The sequence below is a fragment of the Lytechinus variegatus genome, chromosome 4 (genome assembly GCF_018143015.1).
Source record: "Lytechinus variegatus isolate NC3 chromosome 4, Lvar_3.0, whole genome shotgun sequence".
Lineage (NCBI taxonomy): Eukaryota > Metazoa > Echinodermata > Echinoidea > Temnopleuroida > Toxopneustidae > Lytechinus > Lytechinus variegatus.
The window spans coordinates 16956400-16978484 of record NC_054743.1 but is presented as its reverse complement, the minus strand read 5'-3'; the positions used below and the strand labels follow the sequence as shown (position 1 = coordinate 16978484).

General features: G+C 36.0%; 1 protein-coding gene across 1 annotated transcript in view; it reads left to right on the top strand.

The window, feature by feature from the left end:
- Positions 1 to 9800: 9800 nt before the first annotated feature.
- Positions 9801 to 22085, top strand: part of LOC121413506 (CNK3/IPCEF1 fusion protein-like) — a 37793-nt gene continuing 25508 nt past the window's right edge. Inside the window, 3 exon segments of the mRNA XM_041606331.1 lie at positions 9801 to 9985; positions 16679 to 16896; positions 20311 to 20443. Of these exon segments, the coding sequence (XP_041462265.1) occupies positions 9893 to 9985; positions 16679 to 16896; positions 20311 to 20443 (444 nt within the window). The 5' untranslated portion in view covers positions 9801 to 9892.

Sequence of the window (22085 nt, the reverse complement as noted above, 5' to 3'; positions counted from 1 at the left end):
TCTCTGATCTACTCCGATCATGAAATACCAGGCACATTTTAGCCAGTATAAAGCAGATTATACATACATGTACAAGGGTATTTTCTTTCAGTGATTGTATGAGTACACACATGTGTATGATACATTTATGTACTCGTATAATCCGTGAAAGAAAATACCCACTAGTTGGTAACCTGTACTTTCCAAAATTTATTGTGTTTTGATTCATTTTGCGATCATAATCTGAGTTTACAATTAACTCTTAAGATTTCCAAATTAGCCAATATAATAGAGACATGCCAATTTATTTGATTGAAAACTCCAATTTTGCTCCAATGTAAAGAATATGGTCCTATCAATACTGTTTCTCATAGAACATGACTAAAAATGCACTAATAGACCCCCTCTATAGGTCTTGATGAGCGTAATTGAAGAGTTAGTCGGTGTTATACCCCTTTCATAAACCCATCCTCCAATTATCCGACTAAGAGTTATGCGGATAATTCAATAAAAATTGCGTTAAAAAACTACGAAAATAATCCACACTTTTTTTTACGAGCTCCCGACCAGAAAAAGGCAGATAATTGTCATGGCAACTGCACACGCCCCCTCTGATGGGGTTGCGTTGGAAAAGGGTGACCTTGTGACCGCACCATGGCAATTGTCCGCATTACTTTGGAAATGCGTTCATAAAGTCAAAATCTGGTCCCGATGCTGCTATTATTCGGATAATAGCAGCATCGAAATATTGCGGATAACCCTGGTCCTCCTCCGATTTTACGACCAATTTATGTGGCTATTATCCGCATAATTGGGTTTATAAAAGGGGTATTAGAGTTCCTTGTCATAACCAACTTTGGACACAGCTACAAACCTTGGAAGAGATAGATTCAAGGTGGACTTGAGTCATAATAGGATTATGTTTTATTAATAATCCAATCAACACACACTTGAAGTTTGCAGACCACTGTTGTATTCAAACTTTGTTGGCTGCAGGAGCACCGCTTGTAATGAATTGGAGAGGGCCTTATGGGAGTATTGACATTATAGAAAAGATGCTTGACTTTATTTCACTAGACCTAGATCTATATAAAATGAAAATATGCCATTAAAATCCATGACGTTTATACTTCTATAAGAACCCCTACATTTTCCACATTTTTGCTTATTAAAGATAGTCAAACCTTATACAATATTAAATATATGATATTCATCGGAATGATAAAAATCTGGGAAATTTTTACATGTACTGATACCTTACAGGATATGGTTAGCTTTAATAATGCAAGTGAATAAATTACCATGGTCCCAGGTATCCTCTATATAAATGTGATTTGCCGAGCCAACTGTTGATTTAATCCTGCACCAGGTTGAATGAGTTGTCAGTTTTTACGGTATATTCTTTCAATAATTCATTAGAGACAGAACATGGAGACAAATTAGATTACATGTACATGAGGTACACTCAGACCGTCTTTATTTAAATCCAGATTTTCTTCACAGTTTTAGGTGAGCAAAAAATATCATTTGCATTTTATGTACTTCACTTCATTTGACTTTATGTCATTTCAGCATGGAGACACTCAGTCTGTCCAATAAATTTGTCTTCTACAAGTCCTTTTACCATATCACAACATTGGAAATGAAATGCTAGAATATAATGTGATATAAAAACGTAACACATTAATCTTCTACAAGTCCTTTTACCATATCACAACATTGGAAATGAAATGCTAGAATATAATGTGATATAAAAACGTAACACATTAATCTTTGAAAATAATTCTAATATCAGTTATATTTTCATTGCTGAAAATGTTTCCAATACCAAAGTGACACTGACCTTGTTTTATTTCAATGGGTGATTTCAAGTCCGGTGTTGGCCTTGGTGTTGGTGTTGAAATTTGGATTGCTTCCCTGGCTCCAAAACTTATTCAGAGTTTGCAAAAGTGATCCAGTACACATTATTAACACCTCAGCAACTAGAGACTTACTTTTCAGGACCATCTTCATTTTATGTTAAGAAACTTTAGTGTTATAATCGTGTAAAAATTGACCTAACTCCAACACCAAACGGTCAACACCGTACTTGAAATCACCCATTGATATTATGTATATGATGCAAAATTAAAATGGGAATAATCTTGGGTATATCATGGGCACAGTGGGTGTGAACAGCAACCCCAGGAATTATTCAGAAGTTTTTATGGTTTTCCTGATGTTTTTTGTTGACAGTTTGCTGTAAAGTTTACGCGAATCATTGTTTGTAGATTCCTTTATATACACATCAAAACTTTGTGTAGATTTCCTTCTTGTGTAAATGGGGCATTTGAAAAAAAACCCCAACGTGATGATCAGCAATGCATTAACCATCCTGATGTTTTTTTCGTGAGGATGTGGCTTCCAAATAGAAACTCTTACCTTTTTCCTACTCCACTCCATTTGATATCTGCTCATTTTCTAAAAACTCTACATTTAAAAAATGTGCTCTCCAATTATGACCATCTGTTAATCAATGACAAATGGCGTTAAACATTTTCAGTACATTATATAGAGCCTGTTGATTATAAAATGTGGGTTATCTGATAATGTAATAAATAAAATGTATACTTCATATTATTTTAGTTGTCCAAGATATGAAATATTAATAGCATGCACTGATCTTAAATAATTTTCTCCATCACATTCACAAATGCAGGTTTCTGTATCCATTAAATAACCTTTAGTACAGAATATTTGTTGCATCTCGTTAGCTTGTGACATTTAGCCGTGATTACAGTTACATACAGTCTCCTTTATTGCGCTGTCTTGTTCATACCTGTATGTACTCTGGGTTAATCCATTTTAAGAGTGGAAGAGTTGTGGCCTTGTGGTTCTGACGCTTGCCGTTTTATCAGAGGGTTATGGGTTTGAGCCCCAGCAATGGCGTTAATTTTCGTCAGCAAGGGTTTTCATCCACATTGTGCTGCACTTGACCCTTGTATGTAATTATCGGTACACGGAAGGAATATAAAATGCTACCTATATAGTAACTACAACAATTGCAATGTAATCATTATTATTTTTATTACTGTAAATCTGTTTTCACAATTACTTCCCTCAAACCTGTTAACTCTTTCTTTGTACTTCATTCCAAATATTTACCCATCCCCAGTATTAGTTTACTCCAAACTTAACATTTTGTTGTACTTGAATTTAATAAATGCTTTCTTTCTTAAACTTGCATCAAATCTACTTAAAGACTGTAACCTTACATTTAAATAGTTAATGCTCACTATGTACTGTACATAATTTACACTTTTCTTTTAATAATCAATGCCTACTTCACAACATGTAGGAACCACTTTTTTATTTTTTACATTGTGTGTTAAAGTCATGCTTGGATACACTGATTGGATGTTAGAGAGAAATAATAATAGCAGGGCCCGCTGGTAGAACAGTTTTCGAAACTGAAGTGGCTACCCTGGGTAGACATACCTATATTATTATTATAAAATTATAGAGAATGAGAGAGGCAAAATTGAGGAAACTTTAGAGCATACATATGTGTAAAAAATAAACGGTCCATGATGACAAAATAACATTAACAGAGCATTAATTAGAATAAAGGGTTATGTTGTCTCCATTCAGCTCATACTACATACAAGATTCAGATAGAGGAAAGTATGAACACAGCATTGGAGGTAATCACCGCTCGATCATGTCTCTGCCCCATAGATTGTAATACTTGCCTGTTCCGCGCGAAGCACCGCCACCATCGCCGAGGCATGTTGTTGCATGGCAGTGATGATAATGACGACTTTACCTACCTTCACGTGTCATCTAGTGATTAATAGTGCAAGGATTGATAGAGTTTGGCTTGTCTCTTCATAGGTCAAACACCCAGGAGAGCCAAGATATCTTAAAGGAAGATTGTCATCTTTGGAGAGGGCTGTAGGCTCTTGTGCTTGAGAATTAGTCTTGATTCATAAACTTCTTGGTTTAGATTGATATTGGCTTTTCTCATCATAGGTCAAACACCCAGGAGATCCAGGATATCTTAAAGGGAGATTGTCTTCTTTAGAGAGGTCTATAGGCTCTTGTGCTGAAGAATTAGTCTCGCTTAATAAACCTCTTGGTTTAGATGAATAGTAGTGCAAGGATTGATAGAGTTTGGCTTGTCTCTTCATAGGTCAAACACCCAGGAGGGCCAAGATATCTTAAAGGGAGATTGTCGTCTTTGGAGAGGTCTATAGGCTCTTGTGCTTGAGAATTAGTCTCGCTTAATGAACCTCTTGGTTTAGATGAATAACAGTGCAAGTATTGATAAAGTTTGGCTTTTCTCTTCATAGGTCAAACACCCAGGAGAGCCAAGATATCTTAAAGGAAGATTGTCATCTTTGGAGAGGGCTGTAGGCTCTTGTGCTTGAGAATTAGTCTTGATTCATAAACTTCTTGGTTTAGATTGATATTGGCTTTTCTCATCATAGGTCAAACACCCAGGAGATCCAGGATATCTTAAAGGGAGATTGTCTTCTTTAGAGAGGTCTGTAGGCTCTTGTGCTGAAGAATTAGTCTCGCTTAATAAACCTCTTGGTTTAGATGAACAGTAGTGCAAGGATTGATAGAGTTTGGCTTGTTTCTTCATGGGTCAAACACCCAGGAGAGCCAAGATATCTTAAAGGGAGATTGTCATCTGTGGAGAGGTCTGTAGGCTCTTGTGCTTGAGAATTAGTCTTGATTCATAAACTTCTTGGTTTAGATGAGTGATATTGGCTTGTTTCTTCATATGTCAATCACCCAGGAGGGCCAAGATATCTTAAAGGGGAATGAAACCTTTGGAACAAATAGGCTTGTGTAGAAACAGAAAAATCATAGAATAAGAATAAAGAAAGTTTGAGAAAAATCAGACAAATAATGAGAAAGTTATGAGCATTTGAATATTGCAATCACTAATGCTATGGAGATCCTCCCATTGGCAATGCGACAAGGATGTGTGATGTCACTGATGAACAACTTTCCCTTTAGTGGACTATAAAATACCCTCAAAATGTCTCTTTTTGCTTTTTCTTATGATGATACAAACTCTTTATCCATGATGTATTCTTAAAAAATATGTATTACTTGCCCTCATGTAGAAAGAACACATGATCTGTGGAAAGATGTGATAAAAGAGGCAATTCAACTGAAATATATACTAAAGTAATGGGGAGAGTTGTTCACAAGTGACATCACACATCTTTGTCGCATTGCCAATTTGCTATCTCCATAGCATTAGTGATCGCAATATTCAAATGCTCATAACTTTCTCATTATTTGTCCGAATTTTCTCAACTTTTGTTGATCTGTTTCTGTGATTTTTCTGTTTTCACACAAGCTATCTTGTTCCAATGGTTTCATTCTCCTTTAAAGGGAGATTGTCATCTGTGGAGAGGTCTGTAGGCTCTTGTGCTTGAGAATTAGTCTTGATTCATGAACTTCTTGGTTTAGATGAGTAATATTGACTTGTTTCTTCATAGGTCAAACACCCAGGAGAGCCAAGATATCTTAAAGGGATATTGTCATCTCTGGAGAGGTCTGTAGGCTCTTGTGCTAAAGAATTAGTCTTGATTCATGAACTTCTTGGTTTAGATGAGTAATATTGACTTGTTTCTTCATGGGTCAAACACCCAGGAGAGCCAAGATATCTGTAAAGGAAGATTGTCATCTGTGGAGAGGTCTGTAGGCTCTTGTGCTTGAGAATTAGTCTTGATTCATGAACTTCTTGGTTTAGATGAGTGATATTGGCTTGTTTCTTCATAGGTCAAACACCCAGGAGAGCCAAGATACCTTAAAGGACAAGTCCACCCCAACAAAAACTTGATTTGAATAAGAGAGAAATTCAACAACCATAACACTGAAAATTTCATCAGAATCGGATGTAAAATAAGAAAGTTATGACATTTTAAAGTTTCGCTTCATTTCACAAAACAGTTATATGCATATCTCGGTCGGTATGCAAATGAGGGAACTGATGACATCACTCACTCACTATTTCTTTTGTATTTTATTATATGAAATATTTTGATTTTCTCATCATTGTCATGTGAAATGAAATTTCATTCCTCTCTGAACACGTGGAATTCCATTATTGTTATAACATTTTGTGCTTCAGGCAAGGAGGTCCTAATCATCAAATTTGTAAAAATTGAAATATTGTATAATTTAAACAATAAAAACAAAAGAAATAGTGAGTGAGTGACATCATCGACTCTCTCATTTGGATGTAACTGGCTTGTTCATATAACAATTTTTTTGTTAAAAATAAGCGAAACTTTGAAATGTCATAACTTTCTTATTTTACATCCGATTTTGATGAAATTTTCAGCATTGTGTTTGTCTGATTTTTCTCTATTGATTCAAATCAACATTTTTCTGAGGTGGACTTGACCTTAAAGGAAGATTTTCGTCTCTGGAGGTTTATAGGCCCAAATGAGGGGGGGGGGGAGCAGTCAAATGTATTGCTGTACAAATGCATGACCAAATTATTTCCAAACACCCCCTAAACAATTTTTTCTCTGTGTGCAAAATATTCCCTTAAACAAGTTTTTAGCAGGCTTCATTTTATACATATTTTGGCCCCTAAACATGTTGTCGCCAGAATATGACCCCTTAACTAATTTTGTACATTGGGAAGAACCCGAACACTCTTTAGAAACGAGGAGGGAAAAGCCCGGGGGGGGGGACAACCCTAAACATGCTAGTCTTAAAAAATGGCTTTGGAACAAAACATAGGCCTACCCTAAATATGTTTGACCCTGAGATTGACTACTGACCAGTCTTTCAAAACCACCTTTAAAAAAAATTGGTGTTTATGATACCCTTATTCTAATGCACATGCAGCCCGCATCCAAAACTTAAAAAAACACACCTTGAAACACGTTTTTTTTGTGGTCATGCATGTTTTTTGGCCCAGGTCCATAAACCTCTTGGTTTAGGCATAGGGTCCCGGGTTTAGGTGATTAACAGATTGCGGCTTGTCTGGTCAAACACCCAAGAGAGCCAAGATATAAGGGAGACTGTCATCTCTCTCTATAGATTCATGTGGTGGAGAATTAGTCTTGATACTAAGCCTCTTCGAGAACATACTTTGAATTTTGTTTTAGGAAATACGATGGAAACTTGCTCTTTTGGAAAACAGGAGTGTTTTTAAATGTTCGAATGAAATTCTCTCTTTTTTCATGTGATATGTTCAGTTTTGAACAGAGCAGCAGTAAAAAGACTAATATTATTCTAGTAATGTATCGAATTCTCACAATGTGACTAAAATGATTGAATCTATTAAATTTTCATGTATGAAATATAAAAAAATATTTGGTTGCTCTTTAAATATACATGGGTATTAAATAGTGTATTATGTGTGGAAACACCATAATCACATCATGGTTTTCTTTCCAAAATTTGTGACAATTTTCAAAGTTTTCAATGCATATGTATATATATTGGCTCTAGTTTATTGTTTAGAAAACAAATTTGTAATAAAAAATGCAGGATGTAATTTGGCATTAAACAATGCATGGTTTCTCAGAAAGGTGATTCAAATTAACGTCACACGAAGAGTCCACAGGATTTTTTGAGGTGATTTTCCAGCCATTTATGTCAGCATCTCCATTCTCCTGAACATATGTCACCGAGTTTTATGAGTGGTTTGGACTATATTTAGGAAGTTTGTGAGGGGTAGTCTGTCTGTTCACTGTTTTTTTTTTATCATAGCTGATCTGTCAAATGAGTGAGATGGGCATGTTCAGATGTCTGGCATGTCACATTGAGTTATCCTGTTGGTCCACCTTGAAATGATTTGGGTACAAACCAGTACCTGTGATATATATTTTTTTTGGGGGGGGAGGGGGTGGGGGACAGACAAACAGAGAGAGGGGGGGGGATTGGCACTTTGAAAGGGAAGAGAAAGGAAAGAGGGATACGTGTACACTGCAAAAACTCTGGTGTTCATTTAACACCAGCCTGGAATATATATATGTCCACACCAGAGAAGTGTTAAACAACACCAGTTTCTTTTTGGTCTAACACCAGATAGGTGTTTATACAACACCAATTAGTATTAAAACAGCATTGGTTCGATTCCAAACTGGTGTTGATTCAATTCTTCTCTGGTGTGGACATATATAGATTCTGGGATGGTGTTAAATATCAACACCAGAGTTTTTGCAGTGTAAATATGTAAAGAAACAGTGGGGGGGGGGGGGGGTTCTAGCCTCAGGTGAATTGTTGTATTGGGCCTAGTATTGCAGTGAGCACATGGACTTGGAGTTTGTCCATTCACGCTATACCAGTGGTTCCTCTGTGAATTAGGCCTACTACATGTATGTTCACAAATGAGGTTTTATTGACTTTATAGATAATTTTAGATTGATCGATAGATTAATCGACATGATAAACACTATGGTGCTATCAATACAAGGTTGAAGGACTTCAGAATAATTTTTGAAGGAAGAATTGATTGACATCCACACTTTATACTATGGAGATCCACTACTTGCAAGGTTATTATTATTAAATAAAGTAATAATGAGAATATGATTTACTTGTGACAAGAATGTGACCTGCTTGTGACAAGTGACAAATATATTGTCCCATATGAAAAAAGTTACATTTTTTTTCTTTTGAGACTGGAGATGTACAAATAATCATAACAAATCATTGATTCAGTTCTTCAAAAAATAAATGTACATGTAGTTGTATAAGACTGTAATATCATACTGCATAAATTTTCATGATCATTTTAATGTAAGACTTGTAAGTTATAACGACCGCCCTTGTCCCCCCCTTGAGAATAATAAAGGGGACATGAGCACCATTGTCTTGGGTTTAATGCTCAGTACCACTTCCCTAGGAAAGGACTTTAATCTGTTGGTCCTCTGGTTCCGTAATTTAAAGGTGATTTGCATTCATACATAATATTATTCAAGTAAGAAAACAAATGGTAACCTTTAACCTCATGAATTTCGGAAGCTGTGCCTCTATAATGTGATCAGAAAATTATATTTTTTCACAGAAATAGATGGTTGCCCTCAAATACTTGCTGTATGAGTGCAATGCTACTAATCATTTCATGAGATTCATCCACATACGGTATTCCATCTTATCGTTCTTCTCCGTTGAGATTTCATCCTTCTCCCTGGATTCATCATCACGTATCTCACTTTAAAAGTTATTAGTGTGATTGGGAGGTAGGATGATTAGTGGCATGACCATGTTGAATACTTCTCCATATTTGGTTCATTCACACACCACAGAAACTGCATTTTTAATCTTGTATGTCTTCAGAATAAATCAGAGAGACTTTTTTTCTTTGTGAAAGCCACATTGCCCTTCGTGTAGAACCAAGAATGATAACCCCATTATAAACAGATTGGAAAGTTTTTTTTTCAAATTCCTTTTTGTGTAAAGGGGGCTTAGGGTTCTGACCCACTTCTCAAAATATAAACTGGCATATGGAAATAAGGTGCTGCAATAGTCCGTAAGGTTCATGGTCACCAAGAAAATGGAACAAAATTTATTTCCTTTCTAGAAAAGGAAAAATATGATTGTGGGATTTCATTTGTGCTTTCACATGTAGGCCCATATATCCTTTTCACCCAAGTGTGCCACTCCTTATAACTACTGTTGTTGTTGATGTTGTCCGTTTGTTTTTTTGTGTCCTGCTCATTTTCTATAAAATACTTTCTTCTTTGTATTCTTGTGTTTTCTCTTTCTTCCTTCCTGCACAGTATGAAATATATATGAAAAAGATTGATATATTTATCAAAGTTATAAATTGTAACTTATTTCTTATTTATCTCTTGTCACCATTCATTGTACAGGTTTGGATAGTGTACTGCAGCCTTACATCAACAATATATTGACCAAGAGAGTGAGTGGTGACCGTCTGCTCTTTATGACCACGTCACAGCATTTAGAAGATCTTGGCATACACAAAGTTGGACACCAAGAAATCATGCTTGACGCCATCAATTTACTATGCAATCTGGTAAGAATGGAAATGAACTCTTTTTAACAAAATGTAGGGTTTTTATACATTCTCCTCCCTTTGTTTCATCTGGCAAATTTCTCTAACAACACTCAATGCTGTTTGTAAGTTGACGCTTTCAGACATTGTCTTTGTTTTTCTTTGTCTTTCAGTGTCTAGCTCAATTAAGTATGTAATAAATTGCACCATGTACATTTGATAACTTGCATGCAATTTCCATTTCCTTATATCATAATGGATTGAAGCCCTTTCCAAAAGAAGGAAAGATCACATAACACTGAACATTGTCTGTGCAGACTGTGATTTCCAGGCACAGGTCAAGTGAGTGTTTCATGAAGCTTCTTGTCAGTCATTTTCACAGATAAATTTGCTCTAAGCCAATCAGATGCAAGGATTTCAGTAGCTTATAACAGTTGTCAGTGGAAATAATTGACTATTAGTTTCATGAAATGCTCCCCTTGTCATGATGAGTTCTTCCTTCCTCCATGTATTCCCTCTTTTCCTCTTTTAAAGGTAACTGTTGAGTATCAAATTACGGTACAAGCATTTTGCATGATGACTGATAATCTACTGGAAATTACAGCTTCTGATACACTTGCTACTAGTAAACGTGATTTTTCCATAATTATTGATTATGAGTTTCATAAGAGTAGTTCTACTGAGCGCCGGTGATGGTAGCTCGAGCTAAAGCCAGGGTAATAATAGCAGCGCTTTGTATCCTCGGGCAAAAGGCGCTATATAGATATAGCTATTATTATCATTATTACTAGAAACAATGACACAATATGGTTGCAGTTCACCTCTCAAAATATTATTTAGAAATGGGGGGGGGGGGGGTGAGTAATACATAAACAAGCTTTCCTCAAATTGCACCAAGGAAAAAAAAATATTGTTGGTACTTGGGGTAAAATTTTCCCCAAAATGCCCTAAACAGCCCTGGAAAAGGGACAAAGAGCAAATTCCTGTCCGGGATGTAACTATATTAATGTAGCAAGATTGGGTCGGTGAGCTAAAATAAAAGGGACCTCCGAAAAAAAATTGCCCTGAACTAATACTCCAACCCACCAGGGTCCAATGGAAAGGGTGACACATTGTTTGGCAATTATTCAGGGGGAGGGGGCAATCTATTGATTTTGTATTAATTTTTTTTGTTTCCTTTATAGCTGATGATAATTGAAAATAATACCCAAGTACATACATGTGTGATACTATACATGGCTTGTAGAATGTTTTCTGATGGTTGGGGAGGGGTCATTATGAATAGGAATTTGGGATACTTGTGGATATAAAGCCAACAAACTTTTAAAAAAAAAATATTGGAGGCCCCCCCCCAAAAAAACTCTTAAAAATCAGCCTTATTGGTACAATGCATTCATGGATGGGAATCCTCCATCGTGAATGAAGTCCCCAATTTAATTGCATTAAAAATTACTAATAAATTTATATTGAATCATTATCCTATTCTTCTACCACACTTGTAGATCGTTGCCTCATGTAAGGGGTGTATTCTTTCGTATTATGTAATCGACACCCCAATACATGCAGTTGATGTCACACTTCCTGTCTTTAGAGGTTAACCGCAATAAGGTACTACATTATAATTAAATTATTAACCCTTTGAAAGCCAAGCTCAAGGCATCTTGGTCAAGTCAATGCTAAAAGTGTGTAAGGTATACAATTTAAGTGGAATCACGTCTAAAGGGTTAAAGGGCGCGCTTGTTTGTTCTGGAATGAGTGTCATGTGAATAATGGAATACGGCTGATTGTGATAAAGGAGTCATTTGATCAACCAAGGTTACAGGTATGACGAGGTACATGCATTCGATGATGCAATTCAAAAGTTATTTGATGAGATTAGTCTGTGAAAAGAAAATAATAAAATGAAATACTGAATAGATTGTTAATCATCAAAGTTGTTTTTGATGTTGTATAGAACCCTTGGTCTACTTCTAGCTATAACTACTCTCCAAAAAGTAGTTAATATGTTTAGTAGAGCTCTGATTGTCTGTTCTAACTAACTAGGACCTACAGTAAAATTGGTGCATGTACATGTAAGTGTATGATATTCACCAACTTTGTGGTTAATATATATATATATACATATACAGCAGCTGAGAGTGGATGACATTCTTGTAGATTTGCATCATTTCAGGATTGTTTTTGTCACCTCATAAAATTTGGAAAGTGTCCCCTCTGTTCCGACTTGTGCCTGTGAATCAGAGAATCCTGGGGACAGTTGTACCCCAGGCCTTAATTTCATCCCCAAGAAATTGAGCCACATTGTGCTGCACTCACCTCATGTGAGGTAAACCAGGGACCTGGCTGGAATCATTTGTTCCTCGAAATTATGTGCTATTGAGAGTGGATAATAGCTGTTCAGGGGCCCGTTGCAGAAAGAGTTGCGATCAGACGCAACTTAAAAAATCTTGCGCAACTTTATTTTAGCCGATGAAGCACCCATGAATTCGGGACTTGCGTTTGTTATTTTGACTTGCGCGTTTAAATGCAACTCTTCCTGCAACAGTTGGTTAATACCAGGGTAATTATGCTGCAGTACAAGTGGTTTTTTGATGCTCTACAAATACATGTGTCAGTTAGAAATAAATTTATAGTACAAGTACATTGTACATATGCACTTTTACATGTAAATGAATAGCCTATGGTTTAAGTTCTGGTTTAGAAGATAGAGAACCATATTGAAAGTGAAAGTGAAAGAGAAATTATCTAAAATTTTCATTCCTTTTTAGAATTTTTAAAAATAACTTTTTAAAGGGACTTGGAATGTAAAAAATTTGTAATTATGGATCCAGGATCTGGTTGATAATTTGCTTGCACATTTCCCTTGTCTTACCTTTCATGATTTCTTCTTCTCTAATCAAAAGGAAGTCAACTTTGCTTAGTAATGGTCATTACAAATGTACATATGTGACCAATTAATACCCCATTTGAAAACTGAACGCTTTATTCAGGATTTTGTACCTGCCAGGCCACCCTGTCCAATAAGGATGTTCCTGGTATGTGTATTTTCTTTCAGCAAAGGGAATTTTTCTCTTCAGTCTTCTTCTTCTATTGAAAATAAATTTCCAGCCCTACATTGCAATGATATTGTAGTGAGTTTAGGACATTTGAGAATTTCCTCTACATTACATTAGTGCTAGCAGTGATGTACAGGAAATTCTCATATGTCCTATACTTATGGTTTGTTAGTATATGGCTTTGATTTTGGTTTCATTTCATCTTATTTTGCTTAGAGTTTAAGATCTCTCTTTTAATCAAAGAGAGAAAATGCATTCAATGCTTCCTGTTGTATAAAACTTGAATGCCTCCCTCTTTTGTTAGATGATAGAAAAAGAACTATTCTATATAAAGGCATATCCTTTGCTGTGGATATCAAAAGCTATGTTAATGGCTACAGGATGTCAACTGATGGGTTGACACATTTGATTGTTTTTCTGAGAAATTTATTCTTGTTTTTTTCTTTTTTAAGCCTTTATTTTTTGTATTATATATTGTAAACAACTGTTCCATATACATAGATCTCTTTTTTCTCTTTAGGTTAATTCTATAAAAAAATCTCTTGTAATGAAAAGCAATTTCTGTATTTGATTTGATTGTTTTGGAGCTTGGCTTTTATATAAGGCTCAGCCTTTCTGCCACTCCTAATTAATTTCTATTCGAGTAAAGTAATTTTTCATTCTTGTTTTTTTTATCGTTTTGCTTACTATAAATGTCATAATTATTTGTATTATATTTTGTCTATGTTATTTTGTTTTGATATATGTTTGTTTTTAATGAAATCATTAATTAAATGAATTGAATTAAATTGAATTGTACTTAATTTGTGTTACAATATACTGTTGTCTGAAAAATATAGTACATGTATGTGCATTTACAGTAGGAGACCGGGGTTAGTTGGAACATGGGGTAAGTTGAAACATAGTAATTTCTTTAACGCCTGTAAAATAAATTTATGCAATACTGCCCTCAATTTATTGCTATGATAATTCAACACTGTTGTATTATTTATAGCAATAAATTGAGGGCAGTATTGCATAAATTTATTTTACAGGCGTTAAAGAAAATTACAATGTTTCAACTTACCCCATTTCCAACTAACCCCGGTCTCCCCTAAACTAGACGTTTTGCAAAAGCAAGGTAATGGATCCATAATTCAATATAAATTCATGGCTTGATGTCTTGATTTAATTCATCATTATGACACATCAAGTCCCCTCCATATACACCAAGCAGCCCAGGTGCTTTACACATCACGTTCAGTTTCCCAAGTTTGGAACAATAAGTGATTTTGCACTTGATATAACAATTAGCTTCCTGCCAATATGTTGTATGCTATAAATGCAGATGTCACATTGACTGGTTTAGGGAAGGGGTGGATGACTGATATGATTTTCACACTGCATTTCCTTAACCCCATACTATCCATAAAGGGGAAATTCACCCTGAAGAAAACTTTGTTGTAAAAATAGAAGAAAAATTAGTAAAAAATATTGGTGAAGGTTTGAGGAAAATCCGTTAAAAAGTAAGAAAGTTATTAGCGTTCAAAGTTTTGGATCTGTGATGTCATAAACGAGCAGCTGCCCCATGTGTTATGTAATACAAAATGCATGAATTTCAATTTTTTTTATGGTTCCTGATTACTTAATTTTGTTTTCTTTTCATGATCGCGTGTGAAATGATTTGTCTATTGATATACAAAAGGTACAGTGAAAAACATTTTCTATTTTCTGAGAAAATGACATTTCTTTGATTTTTTACCATTCACTATGTATGAATGCTGCTCGCATATGACGTCACAACTCAATTGAAATTCTAATAACTTTTTAATTATTTGATGAATTTTTCTCAAACTTTCAGTAATATTTTTTATTAATTTTTCTGCTATTTTTACAATAAACTTTTTGTCAGGGTGAACTTCCCCTTTAACCCCATACTATCTTTTTTTCGATTCACACTGTCTTTCTTCACCCCATACTATCTGCTCAGCCGTACTATTTACCGTGCTAGCCTTCTTTGCTAAAATGTAGTTTGAAAACGAAGTGGGCTAAGCTTAACCCTGGGAAATTGGTGGGGCTAACTAAGACCCCCCCTTAGCCCCACCAATTTCCTGAGGTTAAGGAAAAAAGGTGCAGTGTGAAAAGCATATGAGAAAGGGGGGGGGGGGGAGGCACTGCATGTAAGACTGAGATCAAAACAGTGGAGTGGTATAGCCAAGTGATTTGAAAGGCCATGCTCACTCCAGCAAGAAAAGAGTGAAAAAATATCAAGCATAACACTGGCCATTCAATAGCCTATCTAATATATTCGCTTAGCTAGCGGGCAAAGTTCATATATATTGTTGCACAAATTTATTGAACACATGCAATTTCTGCATGAATAATAAATAATTTCCCTAGTACTGGTTCCGAACATTTCTGATAGGTTATTCAAAATTTGATTAATGGAGCAAAACTTAGATATGCAGTAACTTTAATTTTGTATGTCCAATTCTGATGAAATTGTCATGCTACATCTGTACATTATGCTTGTCTGATTTCTGTTTACCATAGTCAAATTAGCTTCTTGTAATTGTTATAGTGGACTTGGCATTTAATAGTGACAAATTATTGACTCATGCTTTGAAAACAAATCTCAGCAGGAGCATTACATATTTAGATCAAACTTGTTTGTCTAGTTAATATAAAAAATAGCTTGTACACCTGCATTTCAAATGAAATTATATTTTCAAAGTGTGTTAGAATGTATGTTGGAATATATGCTTTTAATAATTTGCTATTTTCTGTGGAATGTGAAACATTGTGAATGGGTAAAAGTGAATTGTCTATTTAAAGTAACAATGATATCAATTGTTTTACTACTAAAATACTGTAGCAGAAGTAGAGGTTTCACTTTCGGGGAAATTCAGCATGAATCATGGATGAGAGGTTCGGCTCGTGCGGTATTCCATGGAACATTAACGCTCTACCTTCCTTCCGGTCGGCCGGAAGGATGTGAGTGCAGTGCTTATCCATAGTGGTCGCTTCCTCATCAGTTTATCTATTTTCCATCTGTCGCACCGTTCAGGATCTGCTCGCTGTTTTCATTCAACCTCCACTCTAGGATACCTGACTTGCCAAATTTGTTTGTTACTTTCTTTTCTTTGGACAGGTAGATGTTTCCTCAGTGGTCTTCATAATTTCATCTGTAGCTCTGATCGTCTTGAGTTGAGAACCTGAACTGCCTCACCACAATATTTTCCATAAAATATTGTTGTCTGTCTGACAGACACAGTGTACATCTTTTTTTCAACAGAGCTCCATCTTGTAATGTTTACTTCTTTTCTAACTGTAACATTGTAATGCGGATGACATTAGTTTTGTCATATGTCAACTATACGATCAAAACTAGGACAAACTATCTCAGCTAGATCTCCCATTCAGTGTTTTCTTCATTCTCTTTAGACAGATAAATTCATCCAGTGTTAGAAGTCTTCATCTTATCATACCTTTTTTGAAATAATATCCATCTGATCCATTCACTGCCAGGGCTTAGAGGACCTTAGAGTTGCATTCTATAGAAGGATGAACTCTCTTGCAATGTTGGTTTAGTAGAATTCAAAACAAAAAATGATTATTTCAATTTGAAGTTATAGTTTGAGTGATGGTTATCTTGTTCTTTTATCTCTCCCATTTGTAGCATTATCGGCAGAGTTTTGAGGATCTGCAGTCCGTCACTCTGAACCTGAACACCAGGACAAACTGTCTTACAAAGTTTCTTCAGAGTCGTAGCAGGAATGGTAGCTATCACACAGGACGTAATGGAACCAATGTACCTCAGAGTATCCCAGCCTCTGTACTGGTGCTCATTGCTGAGATCATAACGGCAGCCAAGACGGTCATATCCTGGCTTGACAGGTTTGTGATGAAACATCATTATTTCAAGTGGCAAGAATTTTTTTACCGGTATTCAAATTTGTTACATGTAGGTTCTGCCCTTAAAGACACTTATTTACACTTTGAACGCATAGTGAATTTCATAGAGTTTCTTGAATTATAGTTTATGTTGCTTCAAGAAACTGATGACATTGATCTTGTTTACATGTACGGCCCTCCAAGTGAAATGTTATTTCAAATTAAAGTGTAAAAGGACATACAATGTAACCCCAAAATAATTCTCTTTGCAACTAGTCCTGTACTATATGAAGTATGAAGTTTATTTTTTATATTTTATGACTATTATTCCTAATGCTGCTTTTGAATATATTCTGTAACATCAAATCCCTATGTATAATAAAGCTAATCTATGAATTTCATGTCAATGAATTTATACAGTACTAAGGCTGTGTTTATGCGACCTCGACCCAGAATCATGATTTGAATCACAATTTGAATCATGATTCAAAACAGCAGCATGAATCACGATCCGACAGAATCAGCGTTTATACGACCATCTTTCTAACGCTGTTTCTCCCTGAATTCGGGCCGATCCAGTGCGCATCACAGTGCGCAGTTTGACCCAGGTCAACATTTTCGCACGTGTTTCTAACTTCACGTCGGCTGCTAGATTTTTGCTGCCGCCGGAGCTAACGAGCAAACGTTTGTGCAAGTGCAACGCTTACTCGGCTTCCGAAAAATAAACCTTTTACTTCCAGAATTCCGTGTATTGTACCTCATATTGTTTTTGATCGGGAACCAGAAGGGGTCATTATCCTCCCTCCCACCTCCCGATCGATTTTTCTTGTCTATGATGGTCCTGTACTGGGCACGAATTCTGTTAATTTTGTCTCGACAGGCGGTGCCACATCTCCGTTGAAATCCCTCCCTCGCAAGCGCCGCTGAAAGGATCGTCTTATTTCTGTGAATCCCGGTAAGGGGGATGCTTGTGCTTCAGGCTGAGCCCAAAGCACAAGCAGAGCCCTGAGTTAATTCATCGTCGATCAGTCCAATTTGTGCCTTTGGAACTTGAAGAAATGATTGATGAAAACAATGAAATATACAAATGACGCTACAGTACAACCCTGGGGGTACAATACACAGAATGATAATTCCTAAATGCTGGCAATACTGCTACACGAAAATTAACCTGCACGAAACACAGCGCGCGCCTTTGAGTCGAACCCGGAAGAAGCACGACACAATGACGTCATAGAATCATGATTCAAATCACGATATCGTTTATACGACCTTTTTCGTTCGTGATTCTACAGAAACGTCTTTCCAAACGCCCCTTTTTTCGTGTTTCATGTTTGTGATTCTAATCATGATTATATTCAATTTCGACTAAACGCAATCGTGATTCTGCAGAATCGTGATTTGAATCATGATTCTAATCATGATTCTAGGGTAAAAAAGTGTCGAATAAACGCACCCATAGATTGCTACATCTTGAAGATAGCTCTGTAGACCCCAATGCTTCCGAATAGTTTGAAGTGTGGAGTTATTAGAAGATGATGACAATCCCATCTGGATAATGATGGCTTTTAAGCTTAAGTCATCAATCATTGAATGGTATGCATCAAACCATATCATTGATGAGGAACCAAAGGAATATATATTCTCCAACTTTGTGTTCGGAAATAGTCTGTATTAATGTTTACAAGCGAGCGAGCGCAGCATCTACTTGTATTGCATTTATCAATTCCAAGATGTGACCCTGATCTGGCTTCATTGCAGACAATTATAGTAATAAAAATGATGGAGATTGGTCTAGCCCTCACCCTTTCTATATTTTATTTGTTAAACGTGGGGGCATCGTGGTCTAGTGGTTAAGACTCTCGTCTTTCAATCTGAAGGACATGGGTTCGCTTCCCAGCCATGGCGTGTTTTCATTCAGCAAGAAATTTACCCACATTGTGCTGCACTCAACCCAGGTGAGGTAAGTGGGTACTGGCATGAAGTAATTCCTCAAAAAGCTGTGCGCACCGGAATCGGTAGACTAGCTTAGCCGAGGTAGTAGGAGTGCCTTGAGCACCTAGCAAGGTGGAAACATGCGCTGTGCAAATCCTATGTTATTATTATTATTAAACATTTTGCATATTGTCTGCATCGATATGGATGATATCAGGCTAGGCCCTGACATGCATTAAATGTGGAATACACTTTGATGTTATATCTTTCTACATGTATTTCATTAGCTGTGAGAGTGAATGCGTCCCTGTATACAATGTAATATTTTCATGTAGGAGTTTTAAGTAACCTCATTTGACCCTCCCCTCCGCCCCCTCCCAATAGACTGCAGATTAAAGAAGCAATAAACTATTAGACTTTGAGTGTTTTTATTTGGGCTGTTATGAGATCATTATGATACTGATGGAAGGTGTTTTCTTGTTTGATTTGTCATATCAATAATGAATTTCAGACACCTATAAATTGTGGTAACCCATTGTTGTAAATATGAATGCAAGTCATATGAATGGAGTGATATTTGTATGTTTAACAGCAATCACATTTCACTTTCAACATTAATGTGACATAATATTGTTAAATGCAAACAGACACTATATAGTCATTATACAATATTTTGTGTGTATCTCTCTTCCACGATATTTCTCCTTGTGAGAATGAACCCCTAGGTCATGTAAATGTGGGTGGATGTTGCGATTACACATTTCAAAGCGTAATCTGGTGATGAAACGTTCCTTTCTAGCTCTGACTAATCAAACTTCTGAACAGCCCTGTAAGCCTGGAGATTATCAATCCACCTCTTTAGATTACTTCATTTGAGGCAAAGCAGCAATATATGCATATATTTTCTAAATTCTGATGGGAGATTATGGGTTGTAGTAAGAATAAAGACATATCTTTCTCAGCCAGGGTTTGGGAGTATGCCATGAACAGGTGGGATTGGGGTTGTATCCTAATTTAGCTCACTTTAATTGATATTGTACAATCTATCAGACTGTTATTACTCCTTCAGAGCTTGTAGGTGTTGATTAATAATGCCAATGAACACAGGGCACAAAACAAATTCTTGGTGTGGCTTATATAAAGCATGATAGTTGGGTATACTTTTATCTAGATTAGTTTTGGAAGTTTCCAAATTTCCAAATAAAAAAATCATTTGTTTTGTGTTTTTATTTCCTGAATTGTGACTTTAATAAAATTGATTATTGAGCATTAAGTGAAAGTAGGAATATATAAGGCATAAAAGGTATTATAGTCGTACAATGTAAATGTTCAAGAGAAGTACTAGATGAGCTATAAGTAAATACATGTGTAGATTTGAAATATAAAAATTAAAGAAAAAATAGATTGAAAGTAATATTAAAAATCAGAAGAAATCATTCAATTTTTATTAGATATCCGCTTTTTCTTTTTATCACTTTGTAGACCTCCATTCGTCACTGGAGATCACTTCTTCAAAATGTTCAGGGAGGACATTTTAAAATCAGCCTTGGATCTTACCCAAGTTGGTCAACAGACGGGATCTCTTCAACAGATAGAGGAACGACTCCTGGAAATTGTGAGTACTCAATTATCTGAAGAAAATCTTCTGAATGACCACCAATTTTTTTTCTTACTCCTTTTTCCTTCACCTCTCTTCCATTTCTCTTTCCTACTGATGATGTCATCCACTCACTATTTCTTTTGTATTTTATTATATGAAGTATTCTAATTTTCTCCTCATTGTCAAGTGAAACAACTATTAATTCCTCCCTGAATATGTGGAATCGTCATAATTGTTTAATACTATATGGTTCAGTCAAGTTGGTCCTTGTTGTCAAATCTGTAACAAATGAAATATTGTATAATTCAAACAATAAATAACAAAAGAAATAGTGAGTGATGGACATCATCAATTGACTCATCTATTTGTGCATATCACTGTTTTGTGAAAATTAAGTGAAAATTTAAAATGTCATAACTTTCTTATTTTACATATGATTTTGATGAAATTTTCAATGTTATGGTAGTTTGATTTTTCTCTATTTATTCAAATCAACATTTTTGTGGGGTGGACTTGACCTTTAAAGTTGGGAGTGTGCACAGTACGTTCTGAGTAGCAGACAAGGAGCACAAGTTCAAAATTATGAGCTCAGCTGAATGGCAACCCAAGCCCGGGGGGGGGGGGGGGGCACTTACATTGACGAGTGGATACCATGCGCGACCAAAAAAACACTAAAAAGGATGTATTTTTCAAGATAGGGCATGTTATGTACGTAACGTGATAAGGGTGTCAAAAACACAAAAATATTGAAAAAAGGGTATCTATTTTGCTCAGAAAAATATACGTGTTTAGGGTCAAATATGCGAAGATGATAAAACAAAATCAAAATGTTTTATAAAGGATGTCCTTTTTGCCCCAACACTACATGTTTAGAGTCCGATTTGCACGAGGTGTGGAAGGTGGGGCCGTACTAAACCAAAATGATGGTGTCTAAAGGTAAAACCGACAACCGACGGATGCGTGACAACAATAAAATATCTCTGTACTTGTTTAGGGGTTCATTTCAGGGAATACTTGCTAAGAGTATCGTTTTGTGCATTTTCAGAATATGGAAAATACATCGCTGTACTTGTTTAGGGGCTCAGTTCTGGGAATACTTGCCAATAGTATTTGTTTTTGAAATACTTGTTAAGGGTAGGGTTTCACACGCCAATACTTGATAAGGGGTGTATTTTCAGAATCTGGGAAATACTAGTACGTGTTAAGGGTGCTTTTCAAGACCCCGTGGTTGCGCATGGTATCCACTCGTTAATGGAAGTGCCCCCCCCCCCCGGGAACCCAAGCACCCTCCTTCCTTGTCTCTCTATCTTGTTCTTTGAGCCTCCTTCCTTTTGGTCCACTTCCTGCTCTTCTAATTTTTAACAGCATGTGTCTTCTCTTTTTATATGAATGTTTTGTTTCTATGTCAGTAATTGTCTTCAACCAATCTATATTTACATGAAATGGAAATCATTCATTTGCACCTCCTTCCCTTGTCTTACCTTGAAAGCCCACATATCTCATCTTTGCCAATTTACAAAGATTGATAAATGAGTGATGTGCCAGAGATATTTCTTTGAGACACAAAACAATCTTCTTTGTGTTTGTTTTTATTTTCCCAGCTCTATCTAATACCCTTTCATAAACCTATCCTCCAATTAGCCTCCTAAGAGTAATG